General features: G+C 34.9%; 1 protein-coding gene and 1 non-coding gene across 4 annotated transcripts; both read left to right on the top strand.

Annotated features, from left to right (window-relative positions):
• The first annotated feature begins 207 nt into the window (after positions 1 to 207).
• Positions 208 to 17,665, top strand: LOC111012203 (calmodulin-binding transcription activator 2). Of its 3 annotated transcripts, none has more exons than XM_022286263.2 (13): positions 208 to 415; positions 3,709 to 3,828; positions 5,068 to 5,183; positions 5,508 to 5,596; positions 7,188 to 7,230; positions 9,780 to 9,957; positions 10,806 to 10,928; positions 11,063 to 11,385; positions 13,188 to 13,721; positions 14,018 to 14,706; positions 15,205 to 15,760; positions 16,416 to 16,739; positions 17,239 to 17,665. In XM_022286263.2, exons 1-13 carry the CDS (start codon positions 376 to 378, stop codon positions 17,350 to 17,352), a joined length of 3,249 nt encoding a protein of 1,082 aa, XP_022141955.1. In that variant the 5' UTR covers positions 208 to 375; the 3' UTR covers positions 17,353 to 17,665. The 3 variants fall into 3 exon arrangements, with proteins under 3 accessions (XP_022141955.1, XP_022141954.1, XP_022141956.1); XM_022286262.2 differs by having other exon boundaries at positions 10,803 to 10,928; XM_022286264.2 differs by lacking the exons at positions 208 to 415; positions 3,709 to 3,828; positions 5,068 to 5,183; positions 5,508 to 5,596 and adding an exon at positions 7,054 to 7,071 and having other exon boundaries at positions 10,803 to 10,928.
• Positions 11,455 to 11,557, top strand: LOC148211703 (U6 spliceosomal RNA). The gene has a single exon (XR_015790643.1). It is a non-coding gene; the product is annotated as a U6 spliceosomal RNA (small nuclear RNA).
• Positions 17,666 to 20,628: the final 2,963 nt, after the last annotated feature.

Below are 20,628 nucleotides of genomic sequence, written 5' to 3'. Positions count from 1 at the left end.
AAATATTTATCCAATATCCCAACGTTATAATAAAATAACCAAAAATAATAAATTGATAATTTGTACATACGGAATGAACGAAACGAACGATCTGGGGAAGGATATTTGATATTTCTTTGATTTTGAAAAAAAAAAGGGCGAACTGGGTCCCACTGTCTGAAAGTAAATTTATTTTAATAATAATATCATAAATGTGCTTCTCTCTCTCCTCCATCGCCGAGCTTCCCCGAGGTTACGTCATTCACATTCACAAAGCTGACTGCGAAAGTCTTTTCTTTGCTTTGCTCGCTTTCTTTCTACCTTCTCCCCCTTCCATTTCCCTCTCTTCACTTTCCCTTTCACCCCATTTCTCTCTCTCTGATTCACTTCCCTCCCATGGCGGACCGTGGATCTTACGGCTTGGCTCCTCGTCTAGGTCAGATTCGAATTCTCCCGTTCTCTCTGATTTCTGATTGGTTCTCTCTGTAATTCGAGCTGTCCTGTTACTTCTCCGATTGTATTATTGTTTATTTTCCTCGATTTGATGTGGGTATTTGATTGGGTGGGAGGAGTGGGGGGTTTTGTTTGTTTTTGCTTGGTCGAGGGCTTTCTAGGGAACTACTGTTGAATGGAGGGTGCGAGGAATGTGATTCCGGGTTCTGGGTTTGTTTGAGTAGTTACTGAATGCTTCAAATCTCGAGTTGTATTGTTGTGTTCTGTTGAAAAAGTGATTCAGTTCTTGATTCTACTGAGGATGATGCTTGCACCAGCTTTCCTTGGCTTTAGTTGCATCTAAATGAGCTTCTTCTTGTTCTTGTTTTTGTTCTTTTTTTTTCGTGTAATGATTTGTTGATATTTGAAAGTTCAATGGGTACTCTATTTTTCATTATCATGCAGGCGGAATCCTATTTGGTTTAAAGCATATGCTCTGTCTCTTGTGAGAAAGAGCTTAGGGGATCATATATTTAACCGATCTTGTTAGCTAATTTATTGACTCAAATTATTTTGGATACTAGATTCGAGGGCAATGCTAAAGTTATTGACTTATTGGGGTAGATTTAAAATTTCCAAGTTACAAAAGGGCTCTTCAATAGGCATTAATCTAAAGGGGAATGGTTACACAATGTTGTAGCTAGATATGTTCGCCTAGAAACCAACACATAAACTATGACCACATAGAGTATAGACATTTCTATCATGAGCATACAAAATCATGAAGTTCCTTTCTTTCCGCGTTCCTCAACAAGTACCAAGAACTGCATTCTTAACTTTGCCAATAAAGGGTTATTGGTGTGATGTTGAACAAAATATGGAAATTGTACTCCCATCATTTGGAATAAGGAATCTGAGTACCTGCCACCAAATACAAGTAAAAAAAATTTCAAGGTTTTCTCCATTTCTCACTGAGGATGCATCATTGAAGTGAAAAAGCTGGGTTGAAGTCCCTTTTCTAAATTCTATCACAATTATTCACTATTGTAAGGACTTAAGCTTTCCGCAAGACGTGGGATAGCATGGTAGCATTCCAAGGGGTCTTTACGAGCATTTTGAGAGATTTTCTTCTATTTAGAGGTTCAAGCTAAAATTAAAAAACCCGATTGAATTGGTCCGTTTGAAGTATACTTGTTGATAAGTTCAGTTTTCTAAAATATAAAATAAAAAAATTGGTTGGCGTTTGATTTGGATGGAATTTTTCAGTTTCAATTGATATGATTTTGGCTGTCTGGTGACCAATTTTTTTTCGTTTGGATTGGATAGTTGATTTGGTTCTCAGAAAAGGAAATTGATTTTTGCCAAAACCCTTATTGAACCGACCCTCTTACACTCCTAGTTCTATTACTTTCTAACCACACATTTGAAATATAAGATTGCCAGCAAGTTTTCTGGCTCAATGCAGCTAAATTTGTGCTAGAAAGTTTTGCTTGAATGGAACAAGAGATTTTGTATGAAAATGTTTGCATCACACTTATTCGGTTGAAGCTCTCTACTATTTTGATCATTCTCCTTAACAGTTTGGAGATATCTTTGTAAACTCCTTGGGATTTTAGTTTCAAAGATAACTTGTCTTCCTTATCATGGTTGTATCTCTTATTCTTATAAATATGTTTTGTTCCTTAAGCCCTTCCCCACCACACAGAGAGAAAATCTTTGCCTTAAAAGGCTTAAATACTTAAAAAGAGGCCAATGACCTATCTTTTCTTTTTAAAAAGGAAACAGAGCTTTTCATTAAATACTTAAAGGCCATGAACAAAACTGAAGACCATATATTCCTAAGAATCACAGACAGAACAATGGACACATGAATTTCTTAGAAAGTAGGACATGGACACATTGGGGATCATTGGTTTTAAAAAATATTAGATTATGTGTATAGATTGATATATGTTATGTTAGCCGACTATAAATGATCAAGAAGAATTAGTAGAATGCTATAAGATAACTATTACTTTTTTCAATGGAAAAAATATCGAACCTTGCAATTGCAGCAGGTTTAGGGCGGCAGAAAACTGGATGATGCACTTCTCTTTCTCTCACTATCATGTTTTCTCTCTTCACTATCACGATGCCTTTTACTGTTTATTTATTTATTTATTTTTTAAAATTTATCTTAAGGGTTTCACGCTTTCAGCTGGATTTCAGGTTGGGCACAATGGGCTGTTGGGATGTTTTTTATTTAATTTTTCCATCCCATGTCCAAGGCATGTTCGATGGTAGAAATAATAATAAACTAATGGAACACGGCATTTGGCATGTTGGACATGTGTTTGAAGCGTGTCTGATCCTGGCAAATTCATGTTCAACTTGGACACTCTACCTAAATCAAAGTTTGCTTCCTAGAATTTTCATTTTTTGTTCTTTGGCTTCTCACTTTTGGCGGTCTCTCAACACTTTCAGCTGGCTTATTGCTCCTCCTAGGAACATCATTAACATTCGATTTATTAGTTCAGTGATCACCATTTCAAGTTGAAGCTAACTAGCTAAGTTACTTTGAATAAATTTTTTTTTTTTTTTGGATATTCGTGTGTCCGGGCCAGCTTGCGCGCATCTCGACTATTCACGGGACAACCGCCCGACCGTACTACATTTGGTTGACAAGGAAACTTGTAGGATATTAAATCCTAGGTAGGTGGCCACCATGGTTTGAACTCATTCCCTCTAAGTCCTTTGCTATTTGCATTGGCTCTCATTGACCACTTGAGCCATCCCATGATGGTTCTTTGAATAAATTTAATAAGAGCATTTCTTTGAATTTTTTTATTAGAATTAAATATTAACCGTTTTAGGAGAAGTAAGATTGCATGTTTATATGTGTAGGCATATGAATAACATATTTTGAGAGAAATATTTAAACCTACTTGTTATTGTTGTATGTGTCCTTGTTTTGTGAAAATGAATGTTCATTTCTTGTTAGGTTATGTCCTCATCCTTGCTTTTAGCTATATACTTCTTGTTCTTGAAGCTCCAAACTGGTCAAACGATTGCTCACAGCAGTGAAATCTCAACCCTATTGCCTGATATTGAACAGTTTTATCAGGCAATAAAGCATAGTTGTAATACCCACTATTTCCCACCATTCTCACATGTCACTTGCAACTGAGTGCATGTAGTTTTGACTTTATTTATTTATTTTTTTCTGGGTTCGTGAAATGCACCACTGCTTTACCTGAATATTCAATTTCAGTGGTGGTTAACTTCTTTCATGGCTGACATCTGTTCATATTCATGCAGATATTGATCAGTTATTGATAGAAGCAAAACATCGATGGTTACGTCCAGCTGAAATTTGTGAAATACTCCGTAACTATCCTAAGTTTCATATTGCTTCAGAACCTCCAGAGAGACCACCAAGTATGACTTTCACAATCATTACAAAAAAATAATTTAAATCATATGAACTTTGTTGCTGAGCTGCTTGAGGGTTCCTTAATCACCGTCATATGTTAAGTTCCTTAGTATTATTTTTTATTTTTCTTTGAGATGAGAAACTGAAATTCAAGATAATTGAAGGTTCGTTCTTACCAGGAATATTGCCAATGCAATAAGTAATTTGAGTACGGAATAAAATGATTACTTGATTACGGAGAAACAATTAACCAAAATCTGAGTTGAATAACCTGAAAATGGAGATATAAGAATGGTGATTGATGTAACAAAACAAGATCCTATTTCATGTCACCCCGCATTTGATGTCTACATCTAAACAGAAACTGTGAATTTTTTTTCTGCCATGTTGAAAAATTTTCTATAAGTCACACCAAGCAAAACTCTGCACATTTTATTATTATTCGTGTCGCGAGTACAATGGACATTTCATCATGAATGCATCTATTATTGTATTGAATCTTAATAGTTAATGTACAAATTATACTTAATCTTTGATGTAGTGTATAGGGAGTCTGTAGTACAGTCTTAATTAGTGTTGATTTTGCTCCTTTTTTTATGTTTTAAATTGTTACTTATGTCATATATTTTTATCAAATTATTGAAAATTCATGAGTTCGCTATCCTTCAGATCCTCCTCCCATAAGACAAGAATATTTATTTTAAGCAACTGTCTATAGTGACGCCAATTGTACTTGCAAAGCATATTTGTACTGGGAAAACCCTAAAGATTGCTAGTCTATACTAAGTCGCTAAAGCCAATCAGAAATAGTAGAAAGCCAATCCAAGGTGAGTGCCTCTTTGTAATTGCTCGCAGTAGGTGCCTCCAGGTGCAGTGGTTCACTTCCCCTTGCTTGTTACCATAGGTAGTTGCTCAATGTCACCCTGAAACCATATGCCAAAGTACCAGGAGTGTGTGCCTTCCCAACCATATAATTAGAATATTATTTTAAAATAAATGCGACAAGATTGAGACTTTTTAAAAATCGTTTCATTTCGCCTGCAAATGTGTCTATGGTATCAAAGTAAAAAATGGTATGGTTAGGTCTTATGCTGAGAAATGGAACTCAAATCTTTCTTTTCCATCTCTTCTTCTCTTTTATCTCGTCAACTTGAAATGGTTTGACTAGTATTGCTCTGTTTATCACTAACACTAACATTATTTAGGTATTATTATTGTCGTTAACATGTATTTATATCTTCCAGGTGGGTCTCTTTTTCTTTTTGATCGGAAGGTCTTGAGGTATTTTAGAAAGGATGGACATAAATGGAGGAAGAAGAAAGATGGCAAGACTGTAAAGGAAGCTCATGAGAAGCTGAAGGTAACTTACAGCACCACTTTCTAATCTGAATTTCGGGTGTTTTTCTCCAATCGTCATTATTTGAGTTTCTCAAGAATATGCTATTTAGTTATTTGCTATCTATTATTTATCTTCAGTCTGATTTTCTCTTTTCTATAGAACTCAAGGACATAGTTGTACAACCTATGGAACAGATCTTTTTCAAGTAGTTTGATTCTCTCTTTTCATAGATATTTTGTCTTTCCTTTTGTTTCTTATTTTTAAGAATTTTTCTTTATTACTTTTTTAATAGAAAACATGTATTTTACTATATAGTCTTGGAGGTAACTTTCTCAATGTTATCAGGTTGGAAGCATTGACGTACTGCACTGCTATTATGCCCATGGAGAAGAAAATGAGAATTTTCAAAGGCGCAGTTATTGGATGCTTGAAGAGTGAGTATGATGTAGTTGTAAACTTGTAAATTTATAATAGCCTTCCTCGTTACATTCTCTTTGCAATCTGCTCTATGCTTGATTCTCATCTTCTTTAGATTAATTCTCAATTAATTTTTTTTTCCAAAATGTTTTTGAAGAGTTTTTGTTCAGTTTTTATTATGTGGCCATCATTCTGCATTCATATAAGGACTATCAGGAAAGTGCTCTCCTGTTTTCTGGGGGATAAAAGACAAGGACAGTATATTCAAAAGAGGTGAAACCAAGAGGGCACCAACCCAAGGACGGGGTCGAGGTCACCCCTTTCCAAAAACTAGACGACAAAAGTTTTCCAATCGTTCACAATCATGCTATAATTATTAAAAAAATTATTGTGATATTTAGTCCACCAAGAAGCTATGTGCTGTACATTCAAACCAAAGGAATCCCCTAGAGACTTTTTATCTTCAAAATGCCTACTATTCCTTTCTTTCCATATAAGTCAAAGCAGGGCCCTAACTGCATAATTGCATAGAACAAAGGATTTACCTCTGAGATGCACACCTCCAAAACATTCCAGAACAAATCATCTATTTTTTGTGGGAGACAAAGAGAAAGACCCAATTCCGATGGTACAAAAGACCACACTCTGTCTGCAAAAGGACAATGAATGAAAATATGATTCACCAATTTTGCACAACAGTGCTCAACCCACAAACTGAAGGGGAAGAGCCCAATGAGGGAATCTCCATTGTAATCTATCGGATGTATTCAGACTTCTGTAAAACAAACACCAGAGAAAAAACTTAACTTTCTTGGGCACTTTGAAATTCCAGACCGGAGATTTCAGCTTGGGTGAGGGAGTGGTCAGAAGTACAGGAAAGTGCTCTTCTTTGGGATAAGATACAGTACTATCAACAGGAACAAATCTTACAGTAAGACCCAAATTCTCAATTGTCATAAAAAGGATAATATTAAATGGAAAAATTTAGCTGTCAAAACCCACAGTTGGACATTGCAATACACTAACCTCCCTTTTTGGGTTGGAACTGTGTTTACATGTAGTTCCAAACTTCCACTCTTTCTTCTTCTTTGTTGATCCTTCAATAACAACTTACCAGCTCATACCATTTCTGCATTCTTTCTTGCTATTCCTGAATTTTGTCATGAAAATATGTCCACCATATTGGTAAATTAAATGTCTCCTATTCTCTTCCATCTAAGCTTTGCGACAAATTTAATATACTATTACATTTACATGCCTCTTGCTTGGAATTGTGGTCGGGTACTGTTGACATTGTTTTTCCCTTTAAATTTGGGTCATCAAATTTTCATCATATGATTTAAACTTTAGATTTTTAGATCCTGGTTTTTGTTAATACGGTCTTTTTGAAGTTCTTGCATTGATGAAAATATGCCATTTATTTTTTGGCCAGTTAAAACAGTAATTGAAGTCTATCTCGAACCTCTCGACTACATTTCTTCTTGATGTGAAAGTTAGTTTCTATATTTTATGCAGTTCTCTGGAAGATGCTTATACTTATTTTGGTCTCATTTTTCTTGAATGAGACTGATCTCTAAAGTGTTTTCACTAGCTTATTGCTTGTTGCAGGCATCTGATGCATATAGTTTTTGTTCACTATTTGGAAGTTAAGGTAATCCAGTGCTTTACTTCTTCTTTCTTTATCATTGTTCTCATTGTCCACATTGTTAATTGTTATTGTTTAAAATTATCTTCATTTCTATCAGAAATTATTTTTTCCTTCTCTGGGTAATAATATTGTTGACTTCATTAGTGATGCATAGGATACGAAAGCTAGATGGCCACATGTAATAAATTAGACTTCATTAATGATGCATATACACAAATATAAACTTTTCATTGATCATTTCATCAAAAGAAGAAAAAAATATATCAATTTCATAATTTTTTTTGGTATAAGAAACCTGTATATTAAATATATATATATATATATATATATATATATATATATAGAATACAACCTAAGGGCTGAGTAAGATCTGGGAAAGAGAGAACCCCCACCCTCAAAAGACTAAAGAAGATCTTTCCATTTGCTTATAATCATGAAAAGGCTGGAGTTACAATAGAATTTCCTATAATTAAGACACTATCAAGAAGAGGTGAGTTGTACACTTCAACAAATAATTTTCAAAAAATAAAGACTTATCTTCAAGGGTACGATGATTCCTTCCCAACCAAATATGTCAGAGGAGAGCTCTAGCAGCGAAACTTAACTTTTAGGGGTAACAACCAACCTGCCAAAACTTCTAACAGCCAGTTGTCTAGTTGTTTGGGGAAGCAAGTGGAGATACCAAAAGGGTCCATCAGAATAGAAAGAACCACCCCCGGGTTGAATAGGTGAAGTGGACAAAAATATGATCTATGGATTCAGAGCTTTTACTGCATAACTACACACTGAGGGAGACAAAACCATTGACTACATCTTATCTAACAAAAAACCACTGCCTACATTTCTTTTGGAGGATGTCTTGGGTATTTAAACTTCTATGAGCCAAAGACCACAACAAAAACTTTGACCTTTTCCGGAATTCTAAACTTCCAAAGGGAGAATGAGGGAACATTTCAATGTAGATGTCGATTCTGAAAGTTTCAAAAATTCTGATTTGGTAGAAAACACACCCCTTTTTTCCACCGACCAATAAGCTCTATCATCCCCTTCCCTTAAGCGCACCACGTGTAGCAAATGAATTAAGCCTAGCAGCTTTCCATCTCTCAGTTGAAGAGGACCTTTTTGCAGGCCTTCTTGCCAACACTGAGCCATTTGTAGCCTTGTTTTTTCATAGAAATGCTATATATATCCAAAAAGTAGCTTGGAGAGAGTTCTCTCCTATCCATCTATCTGTCCAGTCCAGAACTTGATTCTACCCCACCATTTTGAGCTTTAAAATCCAGAAACCGGAAGAAGAGGCCGTTTTTTTTGGCAATATTGAACCATGGCCTCCCTTTGGTTTTGCCTTTGGGGAGTGGAGTAGACCAACCATGAGGATTTTTTTATTTTTTATTTTTTAGATAAGAAACAAATTCATGGAGAAAAGAGACAAAAGAACAGCCTAAGGACAATTCCTCCATAGAGCTTCCTTCTCTTGGGTAAATCTCCAAAGCCATTTAAGGGGTAGGCCAATTATTCTTTTGTTGGAAGGCCCCGATTCCTAGCCCACCCTACTGCAAAGGAAGGGAGGTTTTCCCCCAATTTAATAAGTGGTTGCTGTAACCTTTGGGGTTCCCTCCATTCCAGAAAAAATCTCTTACCAGCTTCTCGATTTCATTTGTTACTCCTTTAGAACGATTTGTAATTTATCCTTTAGGATTTCCTATATAAAAAGTTCTGTTAGATTCCTATAGCACTCTAGTAGAGACCAGATAGAGACAGTAGTTTTGGTTTGTGTTGACTATTGAAATATGAGTTTTCCTGTCCCATAGGTTTTTTTTCTCTCTCTTCGTGATTCTCTCTAAATCTTCGTTTGATTCCTCCTATCTCTTCCCTTTCCCTGATCGTCAGTGTTCTCTCCCTAATTTTCTAATTATCCCGTTTCTTTTGTGCATTGCATTGATAATTGCTTTATGATTTATTAAGTAAAAGTTCGAAGTTCAAAGTGAATTGATCAAAATTCTAAGAATTAAGTGAATCGGGTTTTTTAGGTTAAACATAGCCTTGAATAATAAAGCAGTATACTGAGTATTTTACAGGTGCACTGCAGTGAGGCTACTACAGTGAGGCTTCCTCACTGAGGCCTGTGCCTTAAAATTATATATTTTACTGAAATTTGAAAATAAATTGACTAAAAGCACCCATATCTTTATCCAATTCCTTAAAAAGGTGCTAATTTCTTTTATTATTCATTATTTCATATGATTCTTTCATTTCTGATAATGTTATTTCTTACATGCGTAAAGATTTTATTTATTCTTTTTAATTGTGCACTTTACAAAAAAATCTTTTGTGTGTGTCAGAGGGCTATTGCGTCTGTGTACTTGCTCTTTAGAAACATGGATATTAATATTTATATAATGCCAGTGGATTTTTTGCTGCACATTTTTTATATGTTTATTTTTATTTTTATAATGACTTAATTATCATTTAATTTTTCTAATATTCTATGGATTTTAGATAATTAATATTTAATTTGAATATTCAACTCAGATGATAAATTTTGATATCAGGGTAATAGAACCAGTATTGGAGCTGTTGTTGAGACTGATGAGGTTTCATCAAGTTCGCAGAAGAGCAGTCCTAGGAGTTCTAGCTATTCCAGCAGTCTTAATCAAGCAACTTCTGAAAATGCAGATTCTCCTAGTCCAACGAGTACTTTGACGTCATTTTGTGAAGATGCTGATACTGGTATTTTCCTTCTTCATGGTAGTTTTATTTATTAATTTTAATTTTAATTTTAATTTTTATAACTTAACTGCACAAAAAGGACGACAACCTAAGGGCGAGGGGAGGAAACCCCTCCCACAAGAAAAACTAATTACAAAAAGGTCTTCCAGTTGTCAATAATCATGGAAAGGCCATAATTACAAAAACAGTGTATCTAGTACTCCACCAAGAAGCCAAGTACCGGATACTATCCACAAAAGAATACTCCAAACTGTGGTTATCCTATAGAACTCATTGATTTTGTTCCTTCCACGTTGTCCATAAAACAGCCTTTGTCGCACAACACCACAGAACCTTGGCTTTGCCTTTGAAGCCCAGGCTCGCTAGCGATTCCATCATTCACTCATCCACCTTCTTCGGGAGGCACAAAGAAACACCAAACTCCTTAAAAACAAAAGACCATGCCTTAAAGGTAAAGGGGCAATGAGGAAGCAAATGATCAAAATGATCAAAAGAATCTTCTCCTCTTTTGCAAAGACAACAGATAGAAGGAGACACCATCCAGTGGGGAAATATTCTCTGAAGCCTCTCTGACATGTTGAAACCTGTGTGTAAAGAAGACCAGATGAAAAATTTCACTCTCTTGGGAACAAGAGCCTTCCACACAAGCCTCCGCCAATGTAGTTTTCTTGTTTATTGCTTGCAGTCCAGATTTTTTCTGTTTTCACGTAGAATCTCTAGGCTATGAGATTTATTCTATTCAGTGGATGAAAGATGTTAAGAGCATACTTTGATCTCAGTTATCAATGTTTTTTACTCTATATTTATAATGGAGGTTGCTACTTAAATTTGCATTTTTTGTGCAGAAGATACTTACCAAGCGACTTCAAGATTGCACTCATTTCCCACATCACCAAAAATGGGAAATGGTCTCCTGTTGCACAAAAAAGATGCTGCTCTATCAAATTTGTATTTTCCACATTCTCCATCTGGTAATCCTCGTTTGATAATTTTTTTCCCCAACTTTCATTACAACATTTAACATATATAATATATTCTTCATGTGCTCCCTGTTAAAAACTTCGATATTACCTAACAATAAATGATGACTTATGTAATGCTCCAGGTAATGTTGAAGGTTGGTCATCAGTTCCCGATATGGAATTTGTATCACAAGTTCAGAAAGATGGACTTGGGGGTACTGATAGCGGTACTTGTGTGATTGGTTCTCAGCAGACACTAAGCTCTGCCTCGTGGGAAGAGATCTTCCAACAATGTTCAACTGGATTTCAAACTGTACCTTCTCATGTTTTAGCCTCTTCAATTGATCCTCTGTCTTCTGGAATTGCACTTGGACAAGAGAATTCTATTCCTGGCAAGGCTTTAGCCAGTAATAGTGTTATTAAAGAGGACTTTGGGAGCTCTCTGACGATGTCATCAAACTGGCAGGTATTTAGAAGTTTTTTCACTTCCGTTTTTTTGTTCTTACAATCCTATTTTTAAATATGAGTAAATAAAGTCTCTTCGGAGACATCTGATAAAATTGGAGCGATACAGAGAAGATTAGCATGACCCCTGCGCAAGGATGACACTCACAAATCGAGAAATAATCCAAATTAAAAAAAAAATCTGAGTAAATAAAATTTTCAATCTACTGGGATTGGTTGGGCATGAATAGACTAGATTGGGTTGGTGAAGTTTAGTTTGTGAAGAATTTACCAGCCTGGCAATGTACGACACAGGAATGAGTGATACTTTTCTTTGATATTGAGAAGTTACAAAGAGAATTACGAAGCAAATAGTTCCAAGAATTTACTATGACGGAGACCCGTGTCTGTCTTATTGAGAAAACATTTCCAACGAGAGAACTAAGCCCTGAAAATTCAAGATAACCCATAAATATAAGCCATGAAATCCGACATGCCCTTTTCAAAAATCAATAAACTCCCTTTAGGAGTAAGACAAAATAACAACCACACCCAAAAATACAATTCTAGAAAACAATATCCCTTTCTAAACAAGTTTAACTTAAAAATGCTGCCCAACAAGAATTAATACAAAAGAAGAATAAAATACGAAAGAAGAATAGTTGCTAAAAATATTTGAAAAGAGCACCACTTTATGTTTGATGAGATCATGCCTTTCCTCTCAACAAACTTGCTTGCCCTTCTTTTCTGTCCATAGCCTCTCAACAAACTTGCTTGCCCTTCTTTTCTGTCCATAGCCTCTCAACAAACTTTGACAATATTTATCCATAATAGTTTTGCCCTCCTCTTTAACCAATGACCACGGGGTAGATAGAAAATATTGTTTAGCATCATAGAAAGAATCTATGAGCATCCAAAGCTCGGAAGCATAGCTTTCCATATTATTCTGCTGTAGGAACAATTGAAGAACATATGATAATGATCCTCCCTGGCTTTTAAGCATAACATACAACAGTTAGGGTTAAATGTCCGATATGTACATCTTTTTTTTACTCTGTCGGCTGTGTTTAGCTTTCCATGTGGACTAGCCAAATCAAAATATTTTCTTTTCTGGGTCTTGTTGACTACCACAAAGCATTTACAAAGAGTTTAGGTAATGTAGGATCAGCAACTAGCTCTTTAAGGGCTGTACTTGCACGTTATTTTTTTTGGATAGGAGTACTTACACATAATTTAGTGACTGTATTAGTGTTAAAGAGTGTTATGACTGTACTTACACATTAATAGATCCCTGTAATTGCACAGTACTTATCAGTGGCACTTATCTATTCTGTTTCCCCTCTCGATAATCAACCTCCCCACTTAAAGGATAAAAACATAATTAATTATTTTTTTTTATATTTAAAATACCGTTGAAGACGATGAATCATTGACAATCCCATGGCTTATTCACGATATAAACCTTATGAATGATTTGTATCACGCTCAAACTTTTAGGTTGCTTCCGAAGTTCCAATCATTTTCAAGGTCTTTGCTTGTATGAGGTGGTAACTGGAAGGTTAGAGTCTTTAGGTATAATGTTCTTGACACATTTTTTTCTTCTTTTCAAAAATGTTCTAAACACATGAACATCTTTGATTACCTCACCTTTTACTTTGAATGGAGGTTCTGCTATTCAATCATGTTCTTGCTCATTCATTGAGTTATTGGACATTCTTCATTACAAATGAATATAGTTTCTTTGATAATAAATTTTTTTGGACTCTGGTTTAAAATTTTGAGTTGCTCATAGTTGTTTATAACCTTTTATGGATTCAACTACAGGTTCCTTTTGAAGACAGTACTCTATCCTTTTCAAAAGGGCACGTTAACCAGTTTCCAGATTTGTATTCAGTTTATGACATAGATAGCAGATCAACTGAGCAGAAATCTCAAAATGCAACTTTTGGAAGTAGTCATGAGATGTTTTGTGCTCATCCTGGCATCAACAATGAGGAGCTTTTGTCAAACGATGTCCCATTACAGTTCAAAGGAGAATCTTACTCTGCAATGAGGTTAAGTTCTGAGAATGATAGGTCTAACGAAGGTACCATCAGCTATTCTTTGACTTTGAAACAGTCATTAATAGATGGAGAGGAGAGTTTGAAGAAAGTCGACAGCTTCTCACGGTGGATAACTAGAGAGCTTGTGGAAGTTGATGATCTGCACATGCATCCATCATCTGGCTTGTCTTGGAGCACTGTAGAATGTGGTGATATCGTCGATGATTCATCATTAAGTCCTTCTCTTTCTGAAGACCAGCTTTTCAGTATAACTGACTTTTCTCCAAAGTGGACATTTGCAGATCTAGAAACTGAGGTAAACAATTATTTTTATTTTATTTTATTTTTTTATGAAAAGAGGTAAAGAAACGTTAGATAGAACTGGAAAAAAGTTATTTGGATCAAGCCTGAGAAGCAACCCAACAAAGCCTTTGAAAATTCATTCGTTTACCGTCTCCATTTTTCTACAGTTTCTTATTTACTTTTGTCATTTACTTTTCTCTGACTGTTTATTTCCTCTTTTCTATGCTTCACATATATTTCAGACATGTGAGACATTAAATATTTTGTTCAAAAAACTAAATTATCTTTGTTTTCTTTAAAACTGAGCAGGTTGTGATTATAGGAAAATTTCTGGGGAACAACCATAGCACAAAATGTTACTGGTCATGTATGTTTGGGGAAGTCGAGGTTCCTGCAGAGGTTTTGGCTGATGGAATCCTATGCTGCCATGCACCACCACATAGTGTTGGGCAAGTTCCTTTTTATGTTACATGTTCCAACAGATTAGCTTGCAGTGAGGTGCGTGAATTCGATTACTTAGCAGGCTCTGCCAAAGATGTAGATGTTACCGATGTGTATGCTGCTGCTACAGAAGAATTATTTATGCATTTGCGATTTGAGAGGTTACTGTCCCTTAGATCTTCAGATCCTCCCAATAACCTCTCTGAAGGTACCTTGGAGAAACGAAACTTAATCAGAAAGCTTATCTTATTGAAAGAAGAAGAAGATTGTTATGGGGAAGAGCTAAATTCTCAGAATGACCGAGTTCAGCATCAAAGCAAGGATTCTCTTTTTGGAAAGTTGATGAGAGAAAAGCTGTACTCATGGCTTATCCGTAAAGTAATTGAAGATAGCAAAGGTCCTAATATATTGGATGATAAGGGGCAGGGGGTACTGCATCTAGCAGCAGCCCTTGGTTATGATTGGGCAATTAGACCAGTTGTTGCTGCAGGAGTGAGTATAAATTTTCGAGATGTTAATGGATGGACTGCTGTACATTGGGCAGCATTCTGTGGCAGGCAAGGACCTTGAAACTCACGAATGAAAACCCTTTCTTTCATGCTAATCAGACATTGAAAAAGCTCAAAAGAATGCTTGGTGCTTATTTCTTCAATATCAAAAACCTTTTTTTTTTCTCTTAAATCATCTTTAAAAAGTTCCTAAAAATACAAAATAAAAGTGCTGACTGGGATCAAACAGTGCAAGCTTCATGCTAGGCATGCATTTAGGTACAAATACATACAGGAGGATTGGTGAAGATGCAAGTAAGAACCTAAAAGATGCAAGTTCTCTCTGTTTCTTATCAAAAAAAGTACTGGGGTATAATGATGATAATTGTTTTAGTGTAAAAAGAAAAATTATGAGATATCTGAGTATAAAGAATGTAACAAGTCACATAATGCTTAATAGGGGGAAAAGTATTTTTTTTTTTTTGTCCTCCTAATTCCTTCATCATTAATGACACTGTTAATCTGAATTTTAAGTAGTCTTCCATACTGATGCTCCGTTTCATGCAGGGAGCAAACAGTTGCAATCCTTATATCTTTGGGTGCTGCTCCTGGATTGCTGACAGATCCATCTCCAGAATATCCTTTGTGCAGAACGCCTGCAGACCTTGCTTCTACTAATGGACACAAAGGAATCGCTGGTTTTCTAGCGGAGTTATCTTTGACCAGCCACCTCTCATCCCTAACAATGGCAGATACCAAAGAAGATGGTGTGCTAGCTGGTTCAACAAGGATGGCAACACCGTTAAGTGATGGTTTTATGCCTGGAGATTTGTCCTTGAAGGATTCACTGACTGCTGTCTGTAATGCTACTCAAGCTGCTGGCCGCATACATCAGATGTTTAGATTGCAGTCATTTCAGAGGAAAAAGTTATCGGAGAGTGGCCCTGATGAATTTGGTTACTCAGATGATAGTGCTATTTCATTGGTCACTGCCAGGGCACGTAAGTCTGGACTAAGTAACAGCCCAGCCCATGCTGCTGCAGTTCACATACAGAAAAAGTTCCGTGGTTGGAGAATGAGAAAAGAATTCTTGCTAATACGTCAAAGAATAGTTAAAATTCAGGTATACACTCGCTTATGCACAATAAATAAGCTCCATACGTTGACGCGTCAGTGTTGTGAATGTTTAACTGAATGAGAATAGGAAAACTTCTAATGAGTACAGCAGTTTAATCCAAAAGCTCCTTGTACTTGCAAGTATGATTGTTCTGTGAAACCCCAAGTATTAGGCATACTGGTTATGCAGATTTTGATTTGAACTAATAGCCCGTTATTTTGTATTAAGCACAAAAAGTTGCTTTCTGATTCTGAAAATTTACTTGGCAGGAACAGTTTTAAGAAAATAGAAAAACAAGGCAAATTTTATACTATTTTTATGCCTTTTCTTTTCTGTTGTTTCAGTAACAATTAATAAGTTTTCAGTATGAGTACCCTTGGTTTATGATATTTTTGGTGTGAAAATTTAACAAAAACGATGTAAAGAAAAATTTCCAGAAGTTTTGATAAAATAAAAATACTGGAAATTTGTTTTCAAACTTATGCTAAAATATAGCTTTTTGTAAACAACCTTCAGAAAATATATGGAGAAAACTGGTTTTTTGAGTTTGAACCTATGTGTGCAATGTTCTTTCCAAGCGCCTTTTTTTTACTTTCTTGAATTATGATTAGGGTCTGCAACATGAATCATAAAACTAACTTCTACTTTTCATGATTGCAAGGCTCATGTAAGAGGACACCAGGTGAGGAAGCAATATAGAAAGATTGTTTGGTCGGTAGGATTATTAGACAAGATTATTTTGAGATGGAGACGGAAGGGGAGTGGCTTGAGAGGGTTCCGACCTGATACAGTTGCCAAGGATCCGCCCCCACAGATGGAACCACCTAAAGAGGATGATTATGATTTTCTGAAGGAAGGAAGGAGGCAGACTGAGGAAAGATTGCAAAAAGCACTTACTAGAGTTAAGTCCATGGCTCAGTATCCTGAGGGACGAGACCAATACCGCAGGCTACTTACCGTGGTTCAAAAGTGCCGAGAAACCAAGGTATTGATATCTATCATTTTTCATCCACCGCCTGTCTTGTTTTGCCATAGAATCTAGTATTCTTCTGGATCCACTTTCTCTATATGGGTGAACTTCATATCTTTAACTTTCATGGTTGATTTTGACCCCTATTAATATGTTGAATTGGGTGTTCTATGAAGTACGAACTCGGTTTTAATCAAGTTTGTAGCTATATAATCATCGTTTTGCCTATTAGTGACGCCAACATGTCGGGTGACACTTTGCTAAACTCTCTGTTTTACATCTGAAATTTTGTGCATATGAGATATCTATTCGATATCTTGAAACTTATTCTAGCCATTTTAACTTCAATAGTACTATTCTCAAGGTTATGAGGTCGTCTTTAGTTCTAAATTGGTAGAAGTTAAAAGAGCTAGTACTTCGGTTAAGGAAGTTATTTCTTCTACTAATAATATCTGCAACCAAATTGACAATTGTGTATTGATGACTTGATCTATTGTTTGCAAATATTTATCAGGTGAGTAATATGGCTATTACTAGTAGTTCAGAAGAGATAATAGAAGGCGATGACATGATTGATCTCGACACACTGCTGGATGACGATACCTTGATGTCTATGACATTTGATTGAGAAACTGTTGTGTAATCAATCAGCCTACTGTTCTGATGCTCCTAACTTCAGCTTTTGCTTGTAAATACATCTAACTAATGTATCAGATTCAGATCTTTATATTATGAACAATCAATGTTGGCTGCCTACCGAAAGGGTATCGATTTTATAGGTTGCTGATAGGCTTACCTGATGTTGTAATTTATGAAGGAGAACCAGATTGTGTCAATTGATTAAATTTGAACCAAATTACTAGAGAAGTTGTATATGGAAAGAACACTTATTACTGCTAAAATTTGTATGTTGTAGTGTTATAAGCTTTGAAGTTTGATCATATTGGGTATTTCGTTTTATATTTCTACTCTACTTTGAACTGTCTGTTGGTCTTTTTTTTCTTTTTTTTTTTTCTTTTGTTTGTCAGCAGTTAGGGATGGCCCATCCCCACCCCATTGGGGACTTTTTCCCCGTCCCCAAAATTTTGGGGCGGGGATTCACCGATCAGGGACGGGTTCCCCGAGGAACCCATCTCCATTATAAATATATTTTTTTTATTTTTTAATTAATTTTTTTATTATTAGTATAAAAAGTGAAAAAAAAGTGGCTAAATTGAATATTAGCTTGAGTTTTTTTAATTAAAAAGTATTTATAAAATTAATATATATTAATATTATTATATAAAAAATAGAAAAATAATAAAAATTTAAATGGGGATGGGGCGGGGGGACCGATCCCCGTCCCCGTCGGGGAACCTGATTGGGATCCCCGGTTTGACACGTCCCCGGTCAAATCAGAAAATCCTCGATCCGATCGTGTTGGGTACCCACGGGAATCGGGTCCTACGGATATTTTTGCCATCCCTATTAACAGTAGAACTATATTCACTTTAGCCTTTGTTCACCAAAAAAAACTTTTGAGTTAATAGTTCATATGAACATCAACCCTAACTAATTTTCATTTATATATCTCTAAGTTTGTAATAATTCTTAAATTATGTCAAAAGAAAGGAACTCTTATTACCTAAGTTCAACCTCGTGTCATACTGCATTTGTTCTACTACAAATAAATTATTGCAAAATAACTATATTTTTATATTTTAAAAATATACTAATAATTGTTATAAATTACATGATGATAATTTTATCTTTATATAAAAAATTTATTGCCTTGGAATTTTTTTTGGTTTTAGAAAAAAAAATTGATATTTCTTTTACAATAAGTTCAAATTTATTTTGATTTAAAGTATATCAATAATGCTATTAAAAATATATTAGGTTAAAAAAGATTTTTGGTTCCTACACTTTCATTGGTAATAACAATTTAATTCTTGTACTTCTAAATTTGTTACAGTTTTGTCCCTTAACTTTAGTGTGTAGCAATTTATTTCCTATACTATGAAAAATCTTATCAAGATTAAATATTGATTTTAACTACTCAATAAAGACTTATATCTCTTTTTTAGCCGCTCAATTTCAAAATATTGAAGTAAATTGCAAGAAGATTTATATAACTATGTTTTTGATATGATCAAAACGAGCATAGCTAAACAGTAATTGTCATATATCTCTAACCAACAGGTTATGAGTTTGATACTCCACCCTACATGTTGTACTAAAAAATTCTTTCAACTAAACGAGGAAAAAAGAAAGTTTGAAATGTTTATACCTATTAACAAAATGGAGGAGACCAAAGATGTTGCCCGTGAAAGTAATTATTTTGTAGCTGCAATCCTGATCCATTCTCTTAGTGCGCATGAACTTGAAAAGTTCTTTCTCACCTTAAGACACTCCTTTGATCCTCTTTTTCCCCCCAAAGTGAATCTTATGCATTTAGTACCAACATAATTTACATGGCTCGTGTTACATTTGTCCACCTATTTAAGTTTGAGGTTCCATTAACAAATATGACATGAACTTTGATAGAAAACAAATGTAACATGATTATGCACACGTTAAATTATAAGTTTAGTATATCTATTTAATTTTTAAACTTACAAAAAGTTATGCTGAGGTCCAGAACTTTCATTTATGTTTCTAATAATTCTCTACTATTGACGACAATATTACTCAAATGATGACGTGACATGTTGACTGAATTAACAAGTGATGATTCACTACACAGAAATAGTGATGATTTAACTCTACGCAAGAGTAGTAATGATTTAACACATGACACAAAGGAGTAGATTAGGTGAATAAAAGAAATATGAGGAAAGAAAAAAAATCTTATGGATGCAAGAGAGCAAAATACATTTTGAATTGAATTTTCAATTTTGAATACTTTTCTACTGCACAACATTGAATTTTTGGCACATGTCAAAAACTACAATAACTACATTGAATTTTTGAATACTTTTCCCTCTATCTACAATATCTACAATTCTCTCTTACGTGTCAAAAACTTAGTGGTGGGTAGCAGGAGATCCATGTTGCCTAGTTAGTAAAGAGTATTTGTCCTTAAAATTTTTTAGCCCATTGCTTTTATTTTACTTACTGAGTTGGTTTAGTCATTTATGTCAGTCCCATTGTGCAAAATTGTTACTTGTTAGTCTAATTAACCAGCAACATCAACATTTAAGTAACAATACTTGTTAGTCTAATTAACTAGCAACATCAACATTTAACAATATCATGGACTTCACAAAATTAAAATCAAAAGCTTAATGACATAATCAAAACTTTTTAATGTTTAAACACCAACCATCAAGATTCAAGAACTAAATTTAACAAATAAATTATAACTTTAGCATATGGGTTTCGATGATTATATTTATTTAGTCCTTGTTTCACTGTTTAAACAGGCACTTGGGAGGAGTTAGCTCTCCTGCCACACCATTGTCACTCACTACTCCCCTCATCTAACCTATTTTTCTCTCACTACCAATCTATCTGCTTATACCCTTAATTTCATGAATAAAATATGACCAATTAGTTGACTAACAAAACTACTTATCTTGGCAAGAAAAGATCTGCTCAGGCTTCAACTTTTCACTCACCTGAATCCAATAACTGATCTAATCCAAACTGAATAAATTTGATTTGATAGAGCCAATAGGTTCAACTGATTTGGCCAAAAAAAAATCGAGTCGAACTGATTTACTCCCCTACTTTTGACTAGATAATGGTCTAAACTCGATTCATCTTTATTATTATTATTTTTTTTTTATATCCGCAAGTACCTAAACCAGCTTACGCGCACATCGACTAATCTCACAAGACAACTGCCTAATCCTATAACATTTAGTGTCAGGAAATACATATGAATTACTAATTCCTAAAATAGGTGGTCGTCATGGAATTT

This window comes from Momordica charantia (genome assembly GCF_013281855.1).
Source record: "Momordica charantia cultivar OHB3-1 chromosome 4 unlocalized genomic scaffold, Mcharantia_2.0 BLBB01000004.1, whole genome shotgun sequence".
In the NCBI taxonomy this organism is placed as follows: Eukaryota; Viridiplantae; Streptophyta; class Magnoliopsida; order Cucurbitales; family Cucurbitaceae; genus Momordica; species Momordica charantia.
Note: the sequence above shows the minus strand (reverse complement) of the source record. Positions and strands in the feature narration are given on the sequence as shown.

Coding starts and splice junctions, on each gene's coding strand:
- LOC111012203 (XM_022286262.2), top strand. CDS start 376: ATGGCGGACCGTGGATCTTACGGCTTGGCTCCTCGTCTAG. Junction 416..3,708: donor CGGCTTGGCTCCTCGTCTAG/GTCAGATTCGAA, acceptor ATATTCATGCAG/ATATTGATCAGTTATTGATA. Junction 5,597..7,187: donor AGTTATTGGATGCTTGAAGA/GTGAGTATGATG, acceptor TGCTTGTTGCAG/GCATCTGATGCATATAGTTT.